This window comes from Bos mutus, chromosome 2 (genome assembly GCF_027580195.1).
Source record: "Bos mutus isolate GX-2022 chromosome 2, NWIPB_WYAK_1.1, whole genome shotgun sequence".
Taxonomy (NCBI): Eukaryota; Metazoa; Chordata; class Mammalia; order Artiodactyla; family Bovidae; genus Bos; species Bos mutus.
Window position 1 is genome coordinate 109602402 of NC_091618.1, and position 19629 is coordinate 109622030.

The 19629-nt window shown below is 36.5% G+C and overlaps 1 protein-coding gene across 6 annotated transcripts in view; it reads left to right on the forward strand.

Moving 5' to 3' along the window:
- UBR3 (ubiquitin protein ligase E3 component n-recognin 3) overlaps window positions 1–19629 on the forward strand; it is a 204981-nt gene that overhangs the window by 161229 nt on the left and 24123 nt on the right. For all 6 annotated transcript variants that reach the window (XM_070358202.1, XM_070358205.1, XM_070358208.1 and 3 more), the window contains 3 exons: window positions 576–661; window positions 16926–17031; window positions 19464–19567. In XM_070358202.1, the coding sequence (XP_070214303.1) occupies window positions 576–661; window positions 16926–17031; window positions 19464–19567 (296 nt within the window). The remainder of the gene's footprint in view (window positions 1–575; window positions 662–16925; window positions 17032–19463; window positions 19568–19629) is intronic.

A 19629-nucleotide genomic window follows, 5' to 3' on the forward strand; every position in this document is an offset into this window, starting at 1 on the left:
CAGTAGTTATATATTTTAATAAAACTATAATTTTAGAAGTCTATAAAAGAAACTGCTGTTAATTATATGTGTTGTTCATATCCACTTTGATGTTAGTGATTTTGTTTCTTAATATTGGTTTCTATATGCCATCTAAGCTCCAATGAGTGATAACCATTTCTCTGATAGAAAAAATTGGTATGCCCTTGTGTTTTATATGCCAGTAACCACCTAATCAGAGGCTGACAGAGTACAGATTCTTCAGATTCATATGCAGGTTTTTGAAATGTGTTGCAGTTTTTTTCCTTAAGGCATAGTTTTTAGTATTTGCCAGCAGCTGGGATTTTGCAACAATTACACTCTGACGTGTGCAGTTTTGCAGGTATAAATATGAACATATGAGTAAGGGTAGATAAATTGTTCCCCTTTTTTATTTCTAAGAATCAGATAAAATATGATTGTTACTGATATTGCATAAACCATAATTTTGCAAATAAAGTTGAAGAACTTTATTTAGGTTAATTCAGACATGTCAATAAGACAAAAGTATTGCTTTAACCTAATGACCGAGATGCATTTTAATGCTTTGCTTACAGAACCAACTTGGAACTTGAATTAATTCATCGAGGAGGGAATTTATGTTCAGGTGGTGCAAGTACAGCTGGTAAAAGGTCGTGTTTAAGTAAGTATTAAGCAGTGCTAACTTTAAAAAAAATTCTAATTATGTCATGAAAGCACATGCAGGCAAAGTGGTCTTTTAGTGTATTTTCAGATTCTTTTTATGTTTTGTATAATCACTTTTAATAGTGATTCTATGCTTTAAATCATTAATCTTGTACTTAGAAGAATCATGAATATTTAGTTCTTTATATACTGTGATTACTCAGTAAGTAAATGTAATTAATCAGAATTACATTGGTTCAAAATTAAAAATACATTATTCTCAACTATAAATTGTCCTCAAACTTAAATTCTTTTAAAGAATTTTTATGTTGTGTGGACTTAAGAAAAACTTTTTATAGACAATTTGTGTCGCCTATGGATTGTAGCTGCTATTAATCAGTAAACAGATTTGTACTGTATTTTGATGTATACAAATATATTAAAATGGTAGATGTTTGCTCTTATTTATGAATATGTTAAAATACTAGTAATTATTTAAAAACCAATATAAGTTTTAAAAAATATGTATATTATTTTAGAAAGATACATATGTAATTTTGGAATTATTTCAAAGCAAAGTACTGATCAAAAATACCTTGCAATTTCTAATAAAAAGATACTAACTTGTGTGAAATTTAAACCAAGTTAATTTTGAAATTCTTACTAGTTGTATTAGATTTTTGTGTTATCACTTTGTACTTAGAAGTTTAAGGTTTTAAAAATTATTGTTTACTAAGTATTTAATCTTTATTAACCCCTTGACATAGGCACTTAAACACTACTTATACCCAGTGATTTAATATGTTTTATAGGGGAAGCTGTTGATAAATCTGAGTACTAGCTTCTAGTCTATTTGAATTTGTAGAAACTATAATTTCGCTTTTATTCTTTCTTGTTAATTTGTTGTTTGGTAGTGGTTGACTTAATAGTTCAGAAACTGTTATATTAGAAAGTGTTTAGTAAAGGAATTTTAGTTTTATGTTCAAAATCTACTTTTTTTCCCCTGAGGTACTTAAATTTATACAGAGGCTTGTAAATGGTGAATTTATCCAGAGTGCTAAAATTAGCACTACTAAAATTAGTAGTAAAATTACTACTAAAATTAGTAGTAAAAGTCTAACAGCATCCACTTCAGTAATCACTGTCAATTTTGTTTTGAATTATTAAGTTGATAGTTACTTCCAGGCTTCTGTTCTTTTTATTTTCTAATTTAGAGAATATGAAATTTCAATGTGACCGTATAGAAGCAGTCATGATGAAGCTTATCCTAAATACAAGTTAATACTGTTTTTAGTTTTCTTCTTTTCCTTATCAATTGTGTTAGCTTCCCTCCCAACTTTATTAAGATATGATTGACAAATAAAACAATTTATGTATTTAGGTTGTACAACATGATGGTTTTGATTTTAGTTTTCATATGACTTATTATTGTGCAGCTACTTATGCATTACTTATCCTATTTATTTGTAAAAGCAGCTCTGTGAATCATGTGTGCAGAAAGTTATATGTTCTATAAAATCACACTATATTGCAAGTATATAAACTTAATGTATTTATTATTTACTCAAGCCTTACTCATACCTAATTTAACACAAGAACATACTGATGGTATTTCATAGATTCCTATGAAATAGTAGATCAAATATCTCATTTTTTCTTCTTCTAGTAGTTCTCTAATGGTATTAGTAAATAAAAATTCTCATTTCTCTGGAGTCTGCTCATAAGTCGATATTTTCCTTTTCCCATTCATTAGTTTCTATCCCATTCATTAGTTTCCCTCTTAAATATATCATTTAAAAAAGTCTTGTCTTTTTTTCATAATATTCTGGTGAAAGAGAAAATGCTCTACTAATTAAGCAAATGATAAAGAAAGTTACACTTTTGGAATAATGTTCTATCACAAATTCCTGATGAAATTGAAGTTTAGTTTAGTCAAAAAAATATTTAATAAATGTTATGTGGAATGGTTTGTGTAATGCCTGATATATAATTGGGCTTCCCTGGTGACTCAGATGGTAAAGAATCTTGCCTGCAATATGAGAGACCGGGGTTCAATTCGTGGGTCAGGACAATCCCCTGGAGAAGGGAATGGCTACCCATTCCAGTATTCTTGCTGGAGAAACCCATGGACAGAGGAGCCCGGCAGATTACAGTCCATGGGGTTGCAGAGTTGGACACAAGAAAGCAACTAACACAGTGAGAGATAAATATGAATGGAAACACACACACACACACCACACACACACCACACAGTGAGGGTAGGTGGAGAAGGAGATTGTTCTGTTAACCACAATGAAAGCAGAAAATATTATCAGCAAAATTTATACTGAAAAATCAAATTTTCTTGGAATAATGCTTTCAGCACTTTCATATTCAAATAAGTTTTTTAGTATTGAGCTAAAATGACCAGTACCCAATCAGAGTAAAGGTTCCTAAATACGTATCTGGGAAATTTTCCACAGTAAAAAATGAGCATTATTAATTCACATAGCAATGTACTATGGTATTTTAATAATACTTTACATTTGTACTTTTAAAGTTTATAAAGTACTTTCACATAAATTATTGTCTTTAGAATAATAATGTGAAATAGATGTTATCTCTTTTTCATAGAAAAGGAAACTGAACTTCAGAGTGATTGCATTGCCAAGTCATACAGCGGAAAATGTCAAAGCTTGCAGTTGAACTCAGCTCTCTGACATTAAATTCAATTATGTAAGACATATCTCTTACCCTTAAGTGTCCCAAAGGATGCAGTACCTTTACAAACATTCATCCATGGGCTTAGTCACTGCACACTGTTACTGCACACTGTTGCCTTGGGATCTTTTCAGGCTCTGCCATGCCATCTGTCCTGCTATCTTGCTTATCTTTGCCAGCCTTTCACTCTGAATCTTATTTTGTGTTGGACCACTCCTTTAGACATTTTCTCAAATCCTTATTCCTTCTTTGGATACCATGGGTTCTCCTTTATTTTTCACCAGTTTGCTGGCTGGTTCCCTCTTACTCCTTCCCCCTTGATCCGTGTGGATCACCTCGCATACAGCTCTGCTCCTGATTCTTAGGTCAGAACTCTGGACCGCCTCTTTATCCACTGGAAGCTCAGGCATTAAGGACCTTGTATTCAACAGATAAAACTGGTTCTAGATAATGTAAGATATAAAGTGTTAAGTTCTAAAGTAGAGTATGGAAAAAGTTCTAGAAAATTTGGAAGTTTGGGATCATATCTAGCTTGTAAAAATTAGTGAAGCTTTTGATGTTTCTGAACAAGATTTTGAAAAATAAGTGAATTTGGCGTTTTTGTTACAAACTAGTGTATCTACAGATAAGTACCACCAATTTGGTTAGCAGTAGATGTAGGACAAAGCAGATGTAAAATTGAAGGCATAACTTTCTTATTAAGAATAATGTTTTATTAAAATTACGAGGTTAATTTATTCATTCAGGTGATTGGAAAAGAGACATGAAACTCCATAGATTCCAGTGAAGTTCACAGGCTTTCAATACTTTTGTGCCACAATATTCTTAGTGTATTTCTCAAGTAGAAATTGTTAGAACAGTGACTGTGGTGGGGGGTGGGAGGAAGTGACATCATTGATAAACTGTTAATATTGGATAATTTTTTAAAATTATCTTTAGTTAGATCAACATTTTCCATATCTTTGGGTTTTAGCTTTCTGCTTATTACTGTAGTTTAAGCTACAGTTCATATCACAAATGGATTTCATGATTTAATAGAAATAAAAATTAAACTTCAGTCAAGAAAGCTTAAGACAAACCCTTGCTTTGACATTTTCATTTGAGGAGCTTTAACTTAATTTTGACATAATATATAATCTTTTCAAGAAATGATGCATACTGTGGGGGACTGCCCCCTGTGTTTGTTATTCCTAGGAAGGAATCCAGCTTGACGGTGTGCATGCAGCATGCAGCTCAAAATAGTTGCTCAAAGATAAATTTTTGGTGAATTCAGAGTTAAAATTATTTTGATGTTAATTTCACCCTGCAGTAATACTCCATAAGGATATTTTTAAATACTATCACAAAATTGCTATTCAGTAGTCTCATCTTATTTTTAAACAGTGGTAAAACCTTGATATCTATGGCTTAGTAAGGTCTTTTTCAGATTGAAAAACTATGAATTCTACAAATAGGTTGAATCACAACTTTTGTTCTGTTCTTTTTTGCTACCTCGTAACAAGAAGAAAATTTGGCCACCAGATTATTATAATGGTCAAAATGCATAAATGAATGTAAAAATGTAGAAATTGCCTTCAGAATCCATTCTTCATGAGTAGGCAGCCTCATTTAATAGTTTAATGGCAGCCTCATTTAATCTCATGGATTCTGTTCCTCATAGTATCCAACCAGAGAATTGTTGTAAGAACTTAGTTTTACCATAGACTATAAATCTCAACACTACTGTTTCTACTACTTCAATACTACCATTATCAAATTGGGGATGGGGGTGGTTAAGGAGACCGGAAGCAAGATAAAAGTTAATTTTCAGCCTAGTCTTTTCTTTTTTAAGCACCTAATTTATTCTCTTGGCCTGTTAAAAGGTGGGGTTAGAAGGAGAAAATGGGATTTATTCCCAAAGATTGATACAACTTCTTTATTGAAAACTAAATACTTTATTAATGTGGGAGGCCTGGTTAGAGATGTGGTTTAAGATTTTGAGCTAAGAGCCTTAGAGTGATTTCAGCTGTTCTTTAAAGTCTTTCTGCAGGTCCTGTACTTTGTGGTGCAGGTACTAGGCCTTTCTGTGTTAATGGTATGGTTATTTCAGGAACTAAGTACCGCAGATAATCATTTCCACTATCAGGCCATAGGAGTCCTAAGATCTTGCTTGGCTTAGGGCAGGGCAGTTCCTCTTCAGCAGTGCAATTAGAACCCTCTCCCCTGTCCCTCGGGAGAAGACAATGGCACCCCACTCCAGTACTGTTGCCCGGAAAATCCCATGGATGGAGGAGCCTGGGAGGCTGCAGTCATGGGGTCGCTAAGAGTCAGACACGACTGAGTGACTTCACTTTCACTTTCCACTTTCATGCATTGGAGAAGGAAATGGCAACCCACTCCAGGGTTCTTGCCTGGAGAATCCCATGGACAGAGAAGCCTGGTAGGCTGCAGTCCATGGGGTCGCACAGAGTTGGACACGACTGAAGCAACTTGGCAGCAGCCCCTGTCCCTCATCTTAAATGGGATGCTTAAATTAGATGTGGATTCATGGAGTATGTCTTCTTTGGTAAGGAAGAGATTAGGAGTCCTAAGAACTGACCTTTTTCTTTACCCTTCATAGGACTACCCATGTGTGGAGGCAGAATTGTGCACCTCTTCATATTGTCCTATGCCATGCTGTAGAGGTGAAGGGGGAGGCTGGTCACCTAAACCTGAAAGTAGGAGAAGAAAATTCCATGAAACTAATGCTATGATGCTTGAGGTAACCAGAGAACAATGGCATAATATGCCTGGGAGTGGAGGCATAGTAACTGCAGGAGAAGAACCCAGCATGAAAAGTCGAAGTACTAAACACAGCCTTTTCTTTTGGTATTTTTGAATTTTCACAAGGGATAATTAAAGCAAAGCTCATCTACTTTAACTTGTAATTGTATATCCCTTTATTAACTAGGAGCAATAGAGATAGAAATAAAGAGGTGGGGGTGGAAAGGAGCAACATAGAATACAGTGTTGGAAGAAACACTGGGTTGGAATTAGAAGATCTGAATTCTAGTCCTGTTTGTTATCTGTTGGACTACAGGAAACTTGCCTGACTTTTTACCTTGCAGTAGAAATGGGGATTATGACACCTGTGCCGACCATCTACCATATCTGTCATGATTAATGACAGATGATATTAAATGCCAAATGTTATTAGATACGTGAGCTAAAGTATTTTATATATGTGTTTGTGTATAATAGATACACACATATATATAATTTTATTATTATTGATTTTTTTCTCAATCCTTTAAAATTCCTAACATAACTGCCACTTTATTCCCTGTCTGCCTTGGCTGAATTGCTGAGCGGTGGGGCAGGAAAAGCTGAGTCAGCTCCTGTTACTCAATGGCATGAATTGCCTGTTTCTAAGGAATCAGAGCTACAGATCTTCATCTTCAAGTTGTTCCCAGACCTCACCTGCAAGTTCTCTCAAATTTTCATGGGTAATTTCTCAGGCCTGTGTAAAGGAACCAGGGGAATCTGATTCTTGTTTGAAACATATACCCACACCAATTACATTCATCCCAGGATAAATGGGTCAGAACCATTTCCTCACTTTGATTATTCAGTTACAGAGAAACTGAGATTTATTTTTCATGGTAATATAGAGTCATTTGGCTAGTTAAAATTTTTTTCATTCAGTTCAGTTCAGTTGCTCAGTCGTGTCTGACTCTTTGTGTCCCATGAACTGCAGCGTGGCAGGCCTCCCTGTCCATCACCAACTCCTGGAGTTCACCCAAACCCATGTCCGTTGAGTCGGTGATGCCATCCAACCATCTCGTCCTCTGTCGTCCCCTTCTCCTCCCACCCTCAATCTTTCCCAGCATCAGGGTCTTTTCAAATGAGTCAGCTCTTCGCATCAGGTGGCCAAAGGATTGGAGTTTCAGCTACAGCATCAGTACTTCCAGTGAATATTCAGGACTGATTTCCTTTAGGATGGACTGGTTGGATCTCCTTGCAGTCCAAGGGACTCTCAAGAGTCTTCTCCAACACCATAGTTCAAAAGCATCAATTCTTTGATGCTCAGTGTTCTTTATAGTCCAACTCTCATATCCATACATGACTACTGGAAAACCATAGCCTTAACTAGACAGACCTTTGTTCACAAAGTAATTAATGTCTCTGCTTTTTAATATGCTGTCAAGGTTGGTCATAACTTTCCTTCCAAGGAGTAAGTGTCTTTTAATTTCATGGTTGCAGTCACCATCCACAGTGATTTTGGAGCCCAGAAAAATAAAGTCAGCCACTGTTTCCACTGTTTCCCCATCTATTTGCCATGAAATGATGGGACTGGATGCCATGATCTTCGTTTTCTGAATGTTGAGCTTTAAGCCAACTTTTTCACTCTCCTCTCTAACCTTCATCAAGAGGCTCTTTAGTTCTTCTTCAGTTTCTGCCATAAGGGTGGTGTCGTCTGCATATCTGAGGTTATTGATATTTCTCTCGGCAATCTTTATTCCAGCCTGTGCTTCCTCCAGCCCAGCGTTTCTCATGATGTACTCTGCATAGAAGTTAAATAAGTAGGGACACAATACACAGCCTTGACGTACTCCTTTTCCTATTTGGAACCAGTCTGTTGTTCCATGTCCAGTTCTAACTGTTGCTTCCTGACCTGCATACAAATTTCTCAAGAGGCAGGTCAGGTGGTCTGGTATTCCCATCTCTTTCAGAATTTTCCAGTTTATTGTGATCCACACAGTCAAAGGCTTTGGCATAGTGAATAAAGCAGAAATAGATGCTTTTTTTTTTCTTGACAAGTATTTAAACAGTGATAACTGCAGTGATAGAATGAAAATCTTGAATGATCTAGAAATGCAGGCAGTTAAGTTTACCTTAAGTAAATTTTATCAGTGGTACAATTTTAAACAGAAGCAGTTTATAAAAGTCATTAGGATAACTCTTCCCTTTAATATGTATTTCCATCTTAATTCAGACTTAAATTGAAGAAAGTAGGGAAATCCACTAGACCATTCAGATATGACCTAAATCAATCACTAATACAGTGGAAGTGAGAAATATATTTAAGGAACTAGATCTGATAGATAGAGTACCTGATGAACTATGGATGGAGGTTCATGACATTGTACAGGAGTCAGGGAGCAAGACCATTCTCAAGAAAAAGAAATGCAAAAGAGCAAAATGGCTGTCGGAGGAGGCCTTACAAATAGCTGTGAAAAGAAGAGAGGCGAAAAGGAAAGATATACCCATTTGAATGCAGAGTTCCAAAGAATAGCAAGGAGAGATAAGAAAGCCTTCCTCGGTGATCAATGCAGAGAAATAGAGGAAACAACAGAATGGGGAACACTGAGATCTCTTCTAGAAAATTAGAGATACCAAAGGAACATTTCATGCAAAATGGGCTCAATAAAGGACAGAAAAAGTATGGACCCAACAGAAGCAGAAGAGATTAAAGAGAGGTGGCAAGAATACACAGAAGAACTGTACAAAAAAGAACTTCATGACCCAGATAATCACAATGGTGTGATCACTCATCTAGAGCCAGACATCCTGGAAAGTGAAGTCAAGTAGGCCTTAGAAAGCATCACTACGAATAAAGCTAGTGTAGGTGAAGGAATTCTAATTGAGCTATTTTAAATCCTAAAAGATGATGCTGTGAAAGTACTGCACTCAATATGCCAGCAAATTTGGAAAACTCAGCAGTGGCCACAGGATGAGAAAAGATCAGTTTTCATTCTAATCCCTAAGAAAGGCAATGCCAAAGAATGTTCAAACTACTGCACAATTGCACTCATCTCACACGCTAGTAAAGTAATGCTCAATATTCTCCAAGCCAGGCTTCAGCAATACGTGAACCATGAACTTCCAGATGTTACAGCTGGCTTTAGAAAAGGCAGAGGAACCAGAGATCAAATTGTCAGCAAATGCTGGATCATCGAAAAAGCAAGAGAGTTCCAGAAAAACATCTACTTCTGCTTTATTAACTATGCCAAAGCCTTTGACTATGTGGATCAGAATAAACTGTGGAAAATTCTGAAAGAGATGGGAATACCAGACTACCTGACCTGCCTCTTGAGAAATCTGTATGCAGGTCAGGAAGCAACAGTTAGAACTGGACATGGAACAACAGACTGGTTCCAAATAGGAAAAGGAGTATGTCAAGGCTGTATATTGTGACCCTGCTTATTTAACTTATATGCAGAGTACATCATGAGAAACGCTGGGCTGGAGGAATCACAAGCTAGAATCAAGATTGCCGAGAGAAATATCAATAACCTCAGATATGCAGACGACACCATTCTTATGGCAGAAAGTGGAGAACTAAAGAGCCTCTTGATGAAAGTGAAAGAGGAGAATGAAAAGTTGGCTTAAAGCTCAACATTTAGAAAACAAAGATGATGGCATCCAGTCCCATCACTTCATGGCAAATAGATGGAGAAACAGTGGAAAACAGTGAGAGACTTTATTTTTGGGGGCTCCAAAATGACTGCAGATGGTGACTGCAGCCATGAAATTAAAAGATGCTTGCTCCTTGGAAGAAAATTTATGACCAACTTAGACAGCATATTAAAAAGCAGAGACATTACTTTGCCAACAAAGGTCCGTCTAGTCAAGGCTGTGGTTTTTCCAGTGGTCATGTATGGATGTGAGAGTTGGACTGTGAAGAAAGCTGAGTGCCGAAGAACTGATGCTTTTGAACTGTGGTGTTGGAGAAGACTCTTGAGAGTCCCTCGGACTGCAAGGAGAGCCAACCAGTTAATCCTAAAGGAAATCAGTCTTGAATATTCATTGGAAGGACTGATGCTGAAGCTGAAACTCCAATGCTTTGGCCACCTGATGCAAAGAGCTGACTCATTTGAAAAGACCCTCATGCTTGGAAAGATTGAAATGGGAGGAGAAGGGGACGACAGAGGATGAGATGGTTGGATGGCATCACCAACCTAATGGACATGAGTTTGAGTAAACTCTGTCAGTTGGTCATGGACTGGGAGGCCTGGTGTGCTGCAGTCCATGGGGTTGCAAAGAGTTGGACAGGACTGAGCGACTGAACTGAAGTTAACTGTCTTAATGACTAGTATGAGTTATACTAAGAAATAATCTTCCAGTTTAGAATTCTTAGGTGTTTAGAAATAACTCACAGAGACACAGAATTTCCAAGCTGGTGCTGAGCTCTTTGTGTTCAGTTTCCTTAACTGGATACTTCTCAAGTCATAAAAATTGTTTATGGTGTCTTGTGTATATGTATGGTATTCTTAGCCATACATGTGAAGCTCTAATTTTACAGTAAAGTGGAGTTATATTTTTAATTTGTAGATTTTTTTGGTATTATAATCTTACTTTTAATATTGTTAAAGATAGAATAGATTGCTAAATCTTATCTTTTGTTCCAGCTGAGAGTTCTTATAATTAAATCTTTGGTTTTTTCCAAGGACAAACTAGTCTTTCAGTGGTGTTTCCTGTTTTAGTAATGATATGTTTCTCTTGTGATTAAACACATTTCAATACCTTAGACTTGTCTCAGTTGTAAAGAATTTGATTAGGTGTTGCAGAAAATAGAGTTCATTTTCCCAGATGAGTTGTCACAGCAACCAGCATTGTGAAGGAAATAGTGGGAACAAGTAAGTCAACCACTGCTTTAGTAGTCAGAGTTGAGAGGTCACTTCTTTGGGGAAGTGAAATTAGGGCTGATGAATTGGCCTCCTTCTTGCTTAGTAAGCCAGTGTGTCATTACAGCAGAAAAGGGCGTAAGTCCATCATGAATATTATGCTTATATTGTATGATTTTTAAAAACAAAGATTATTGACATATCATGAAATATTCAGTGTACTTAAAAAATCCTGTTAAATGTCAAACACTGTGCTAGCGTGGGAAGTACAAAGAGGAAAAAAAGTAGTTATCTTTTTAGGGAGATTTTACTGTCTAATAGGAGAGGAAAATGTGAAAAAATAATTACAAGGCTGTATTAGAAGTGCTAAAATAGAGGTAACTCAAGTGTAGAGAATGCTTAAAGCAAGGGATGATCACATCTGTCTCAGGTATGTATTAGAGAAGACTTTGCAGAGGAGCCCTTGAACCTGGAAAGATGAATCAGGTTTGCTTGGAGAACAGGAAGATGCCATTCTAGGCTGAGAGGACACCTTGTGAAGACACGTGGGGGAATACTTGCTAAAGGAAGGGAGGAAGGAAGTTTAATAAACCTGAAAAAGAAGATAGGGGTTCTCTCTCTTGCAGTGACTTTTAAGGGCTTTCTATGACTCTTCTTTCAGTGGTTCACCAACCAATTACGAGACAATATGAATAGATTTATTGTTTACAGGAATTGGAAGTGGTTGAAACAAAAGACTTGAAGCTAAATGAAGACTTTGTTGAGTTATCTACTTGAGAAATGATACAGGGGGTAGAGTGGAGTAAAAGAGGATGGGTCATAGGAGGCAGAAACAATAGGATTAATTGGTTTATCAATTAAACCAATAGGCCAAGTTTTTCCTTGGATGTTTGCATGGGCAGTAATGTCATTCACTCAAATGGAATTGTAAGAGGAAATGAATATCAGAGCTAGGCTGGGCTATATAATCAGTTTAGTTTTGCATGTATAGATTTTTGTGGTGCCTGTCAAACACTGGAAGTGCTAGAGAAATCTGTGAATTGTAAACTTGCAGGTAGAAGTGGAAGTTGAGCTTAAATGAAGTAGTGTATGGAGAATGAGAGGGAAAGAAGGCTAAGAAGAGATCCTTTTCCTTTCTTATGGAGAATGCCCCCTTTTAGGGCTCAGCAGAGGGAGAACACTTACAGGTGACTGAGAAGAAGCTGGGCGAGAACCAAGGAAGCATAGTACCAAAAGCTCAGGGGAGGAGAGAGATGAAGGTTACAAATATATGTTAATATTTGTGTAGAGTGGTGGTTTATGTGGAGACCTAATGTTTCTTATGTAGTTGTAATCTCTAATTTTGGCTGTATTATCTCATTTATAAATATTAAATTTATTATTTGGAATTCATCCATAGAAACCATATGTGTATGTACGTGTATTTAAGCACACTATCTGCACACTACAGATATGTGTTCCTACTATAACTACTCATCACGTAAAACAGCCCAGAGAGTTGGAATTATCCTCAGTTTACAGATAATAAAACTAGGATAATTTGCCCAAGGACACATGGCCAGTACAGAGCTTGAATTCAAATCTAGGACTTCCTTAGTCCTACTGGACAGTGTTGCCTGTTTATTGAAATCACAGTTCACTTCAGTTCAGTTCAGTCGCTCAGTCATGTCTGACTCTTTGCGACCCCATGAATCACAGCACACCAGGCCTCCCTGTCCATCACCAACTCCCGGAGTTCACCCAAACTCATGTGCATCGAGTCGGTGATGCCATCCAGCCATCTTATCCTCTTTTGTCCCCTTCTCCTCCTGTCCTCAGTCCCTCCCAGCATCAGGGTCTTTTCCAATGAGTCAACTCTTTGCATGAGGTGGCCAAAGTATTGGAGTTTTGGCCTCAGCATCAGTCCTTCCAATGAACACGCAGGACTGGTCTCCTTTAGGATGGACTGGTTGGATCTCCTTGCAGTCCAAGGGACTCGCAAGAGTCTTCTCCAGCACCACAGTTCAAAAGCATCAATTCTTTGGCACTCAGCTTTCTTCACAGTCCAACTCTCACATCCATACATGACCACTGGGAAAACCATAGCCTTGAGTAGGCTGGAAGAAGCACAAGCTGGAATCAAGATTGTCGGGAGAAATGTCAGTAACCTCAGATATGCAGATAACACCACCCTTATGGCAGAAAGTGAAGAGGAACTAAAAAGCCTCTTGATGAAAGAGGAGAGTGAAAAAGTTGACTTAAAGCTCAACATTCAGAAAACGGAGATCATGGCATCTGGTCCATCACATCATGGGAAATAGATGGGGAAACAGTGGAAATAGTGTCAGACTTTATTTTTCTGGGCTCCAAAATGACTGCAGATGGTGATTTCAGCCATGAAATTAAAAGACGCTTACTCCTTGGAAGGAAAGTTATGACCAACCTAGATAACATATTAAAAAGCAGAGATATTACTTTGCCAACAAAGGTCCGTCTAGTCAAGGCTGTGGTTTTTCCAGTGGTCAGCACACCTATAAATGAGTGATTTTCTCATTTCTCCACCCTTTTATAAATGTAGGTATAACTTTAGAACTTTAAAATGTGTCATTCCAGAAAAAATTGTCTATTCCTTTTGCTGTTGTTATTCAAAATTTTAATAATATTCTTTCTTGGTATAATTGCTTTTCAACTTTTAAAATCTCATGCACATGTGTGTGCGTGCTCAGTCACTTCAGTCGTGTCTGACTCTGTGACCCCAGAGGTAACCCGCCAGGCTCCTCTGTCTATGGGATTTTCCAGGCAAGATTACTGGAGTGGTTGTCATGCCCTTCTCCAGGGATCTTCCTGACCCAGGGATCAGATGCTTGTCTCCTGCATCTCCTGCATCGCAGGTGGATTCTTTACCACTTGGCTACCAGGGAAGCCTGTCATGAGCATATTTGGTGTTTATTACATTTTTCCATTATTTTTTGGTTTTTAACTTTTTGATATGATCAAAAGTTCTCCTCATCCTACATCTACTAATGTCAATATTTGCTCCCTTGGCAGTGAAGAGCATGGTCTCCTAACCAGTGGACCACCAGGGAATTCTCAAAGATATTTTTATTGCTAAATAAATTTTAGAGTTTACTCTTATTGATATATCTCAGACTGAATTTTGCAAACACAGTGAATTAAATAAACATAGTGAAAAGTATTGATTGGTATTGGCTTGTTCTGCTTCCTATTGAAGTTATCTGCAATTTCCAGGATTGTTTCTGAAAGATAGATGCACCTCCTTAGATATGTTATCATCCTTTAGTTCTCATTAAAGCTAATACCAAAGACTCTTGTCATATATTAATACCTTTAGAAGATGCAACAGGGTTATAATCTCAGTTCTTCATAGGAATGGAAAAGGGATTTGTGTTACAAAAGGAATTTTATACTTTTCTTTTAATCATTAAAACCTCAAGGAGAACTGAAGTGGTAGAAAAAACTAAGAAGTAGGAAATTTTGAAGTTGGATTCCCTGGTGGCTCATATGGTAAAGAATCTGCCGGCGTTGTGGGAAACCCAGGTTTGATCCCTGGGTTGGGAAGATCCCCTGAAGAAGAGAATGGCAACCCACTCCAGTATTCTTGCCTGGGGAATCCCATGGACAGAAGAGCCTATCAGGCTACAAATCCCCTGGATAGAGGAGGGCTACTCCATGGGGTGGCAAAGACGTGTGGCAAAGTCACACGACTGAGTGACTGTCAGTGTCATCAGGAATCTTGAATTCTGTTCTTAGCTTTTGCTAATAAATATTTAGGGTGACCTGGCAAGGTACTTCCTTTCTCTGGGCCTACTTCCTCATCTGTAGAATAAGGGACTATGAGAAAATGAAAAGTTTTCTTCTAACGTTTGTGTTTCTTGAATTATGATAAAGTCTAGGAAATTAGACATATGCAACATTACTTTTATGCTGGCCATGGTTTCAGTGTAAAGCAGGTTAGTAAAATTGCCATGTCTATGCTTTTGATTAAATCAAAGCTTCAAGTTAATTGACTTTTGTCTTGAAAAGAGAGAGTAAAAAGAGACCTTTTATTCACTTAAAAACTTAGATAAGAATGCAAAACTCCCCACTTGGCAGCTTGAGTTAATATTTCTGCTAGAGGATTGTTTTTTTAAACACTTCTTGGTTTTAGACACTTTTTAAAAAAATGATGAATTATATATATACTTCATAAAAATCTTATGTAAAATCGAGTTGAAATAAAATAAGAATAACCAGTATATCGTTATCATATTATTTCACTGCTAAAAATGTCTCTAGTTCTTATTGTTATCAATGGAACCAGGTTACTAGAAAAACTGAAAATTTGGGAAACTTGTCTCAAAACAGTGGATAACTATATTATCTACCTTACAGTTTTTATGAAAATAAATTGGGATAAATCTATGTAGGTGATTTAAATAGTGCTTGGCACTAATAAATACTCAGCTAATCTTAACCATTAATAGGATGAAGAAATTTTAAGAGAAGATTTAGACTACACATTGACTTATAGGCAGAAGATGAATAAGAATAAGGTGTTTAAATTCTTGTTTGTTATACAGAGATTAGATTGAAACAGTTGTAGGTACAGTGTTCAGCTCCTCCCCAGCCTCCCATTTCTTCTGCAGTGCCCCACAGAGTGGAACGTTTATTTTGTTCGTCTTATAGCTTCATGTCTTACAGATGATTTCTTCAAACTACTACCCCCACTAATATTACTAATACTTACATGGATGGATCTCAAGTTATTCTAAAGTATAGCTAATTTCTAAGTCACTTGCTCAGAGATACAAAATGTTGTTTAGTTTTGAGTATTTTAATTTAGAGTCAGTGACAACAGTATGTTTATGCCATTTGGCTTTTTTCTTTCTCTCTTTAGGAATTAATTCTAATCACATGTCAAAAAGTATTATCTGACTTTCTAGAAAGGGACTGTTGATTTATTTTAATTCAAATATTTTGAGTATTTAAGAGAGTAATTTAGTTCCAGTCCTTGTCATTTATACCAGAAAAAGGACATGTGATATGAAAGCAAAATTTAAAAATTTTTTCCCAAATAATTAAAAAATTGTAAACAATTCTTTTTCTAAATGTTGTAGCAGAATTTTGTCAAAAGTTGAGACTGATAGATTATTGTCATGGTATCTGTCATAGATTATTGTCAGAAGAAATGAAAATAGCAGAATAATTTTTCTAAATATTATTCTCATTTCCATTATTTTTTTCTTCATGTTGAGTCTAAAGATGAAATCACAATTAAATCTAAAGAATATTTAGGAGAAAAAAATTAGGTAAAGGAAGAACTTCACCTAACAGTGGTTTATATGGATGTTATTCTCCATATTACTCAGAGTAGGGTATTGAAGATAGTGAATTTTGGTTAGGAGATCACAGCAGAGAAAACTACAGGTTACCAAGATCAAGGCATAAAGCCAAGGAAAGGTAGATCTCTGACAGAAGATGAGGAAAACAAACCACTTTTGTATTAAGACTGAACATAAAAGAACAGTCCAAGTTCTGAATTTATTTGGATATGTATCTCAGTGAAAGTGAAAGTTGTGTCTGACTCTTTGTGACTCTATACAGCCCATGGAATTCTCCAGGCCAGAATACTGGAATGGGTAGCCTTTCCTTTCTCCAGGGTCTTCCCAACCCAGGGATCGAACCCAATTCCCCTGCATTGCAGGATTCTTTGCCAGCTGAGCCACAAGGGAAGCCCAAGAATACTGGAGTGGGTAGCGTATCCCCTCTCCAGGGGATCTTCCTGACCCAGAAATTGAACCAGGGTCTCCTGCATTGCAGGTGGATTTTTTACCAACTGAGCAATCAGGGAAGCCCTCAGAGTTTACCTTAAAAGAAAGCGTGAAGTTGTTGGTACTTACACTTGGTGAATTATAAGGAAAGGAAACATTTTTTTAAAAATTACTAGAAAATTTGCCTGAATATTGTTCTGGACAAATTGTGTGAACTTTCTAATTACTTTTCCTTCAATTTATTTAGATCAGCTGTTCCATGTATTAGCCTTGCACATGCGACTTTATAGCATTGATTCTGAGTATAATCCTTGGAGAAAGCTCACACAGTTACTAGAAGAGATGAGTTCGCAGTAAGTATTATTGAAAGATTAAATTCAGTTAAAACTTTTTTGAAAATGATTAAGTATAAAAATAAGATTGAAGTTCATTTTAATATGTGAATTTTCCTTATGAGACAAAAATACATGATAAAAATTGAAAACAGTTTATTATATTTTTATACCATTTATGTACTAATTATTATTATTACTATTTATACTATTATACCTTATGTTAAATTTTCATAAAAATTCCTACTAAGTGAGAAAATCTTTTAAAGAATTTCATTGGTTTTTATATAGACAAAACATTCAGAGGCACATGATGGCCGGTTGTTCTTTTCATGTCATAATTGATCAAAGGGTTCAAGTAACCTTAGACTTATTCCTTCATTGTAAAGTTCCCCACAGCCTTTTGCCTTACGATGTTTGAAACCTATGATCAGTCTTGCCTTCATTAGGTACTACAGAATAGTGGTTTAAAAAAAGACACAAAAACCTGCTTTGTGATTTATTAGCTAGAAACACACTAGTTTTAGAATCTGCTTTTTAAAAATAACACATGACAACCAAATTCCCACATCATTAAAATTTTTGAAATGATACACCTAATTTATTTACTCCTTATTTACAGAAATACAGAATCTGTACTTTATGCTACCACTTGTGTAATCAGTGGTAAACCATTTCTGAGGGAATTTGAATAATAGGTGAGGAATTGGTGACCCCTAAATTTTTTTCTTCTTAAGAACTTTGAGCTTATAAAGAAGAGATGCCAGGGAGACTTAAGAGGCAATAATAGGATTCATAGCATTAATGGAAGTTTATCTTTGGAGAGAAAGACAAGTATTAAAGAGATACTTGTAGAGAATGGAGATATTCAAAGAGCTGTCTTCCTTTGGCAGTCCCATAAGCATCATAGAAGCAGGGATTGTTTACTCACATGTATCCAATGCCTAGCCAACAGTTAAGTAATCGCCATTTGCTGAATGACGAAGCCTTATAAAAGATTTCAGCAGTTTTTATTTATCCCAAATCTAGTCTGACATGTAGCTTCAGAATTTAGCTGATTCTGAATGCTTAAGATTTACTTTTGTTCTCTGACATGAAAAATTAAACCTGTGATCAAAAAATTTAAGTTTCTAAAGGAGTTTTAATTCTTTTAGAATGAAAAGAGCTACTCTATAATATATTCTGTGTATTTTATTGTATTATACATACCTTCAGTTCAGTTCAGTCGCTCAGTAGTGTCCGACTCTTTGCAACCCCATGAATTGCAGCATGCCAGGCCACCCTGTCCATCACCAACTCCCGGAGTTCACCCAGACTCACGTCCATCAAGTCAGTGATGCCATCCAGCCATCTCATCCTCTGTCATCCCCTTCTCCTCCTGCCTCCAATCCCTCCCAGCATCAGAGTCTTTTCCAATGAGTCAGTTCTTCACATGAGGTGGCCAAAGTATTGGAGTTTCAGCTTTAGCATCAGTCCTTCCAAAGAACACCCTGGACTGATCTTCTTTAGAATGGACTGGTTGGACCTCCTTGCAGTCCAAGGGACTCTCAAGAGTCTTCTCCAACACTTAGGTTTACTGTTTTGTCTTTTATAGTATATTTTAAGTTCTGCTTTGGTTATTATATCTTTTTTTTTAAACTTTGAAAATGTTAAAGCTTTTCTTTGAATTTTATATTAGTCCTAAAGTTGAAACTGGAGAGAGAAGGCAATGGCACCCCACTCCAGTACTCTTGCCTGGAAAATCCCATGGACGGAGGAACTTGGAAGGCTGCAGTCCATGGGGTCGCTGAGGGTCAGACACGACTGAGCGACTTCACTTTCACTTTTCACTTTCATGCATTGGAGAAGAAAATGGCAACCCACTCCAGTGTTCTTGCCTGGAGAATCCCAGGGACTGGGGAGCCTGGTGGGCTGCCGTCTATGGGGTCGCACAGAGTCGGACACGACTGAAGCGACTTAGCAGCAGCAGCAGCAAAGTTGAAACAACTTTTAACAAGAGATATTAACCATGCCTTTTCAATTTAACTTGTTTGTGAATTGATTTTTTTATAACACGAATATTTATTCTTTAATATGAAGTTTGTGATAGCGAGTATCCTAAGTGCCACCCCATTTGTAGTGAAGCTAATTCTCTTAAATTCCATTTAATATTTTGTTTGATTTCTGTAATTTGAGAGATCAGGAAGATTCACAATCAAGTTAATATGTCCCAATTGTTTAAGTTAGTAAGACCTAGTAAATTTTCTAGGTAATTTTTTCCTATTAGGCAGAATCAAAGAAATATGTGCCTAGAATATTATATTTTTAGGCAAAAATGTGGTCCTAACTTTTCTTTTTGAGATTTTTTAGTTGCTTACGAAAGTTTGATTTGTGTTTCACATATATGTGAAATATAAAGTGAGTTAGAAAGAAAATACAATACTGTCTAAAGTGATTATGCATTTTTCTTTTAGACTGGGAAATGAGGAACAACAGCCTGAGGTTCCAATTCTTTATCATGATGTTACATCCCTTTTGCTCATCCAGATCTTAATGATGCCTCAACCCTTACACAAAGGTATGTCTTTACAATTTAATCTTAGATTATATTGTATATATAATGAATATTCTAAAAATTAC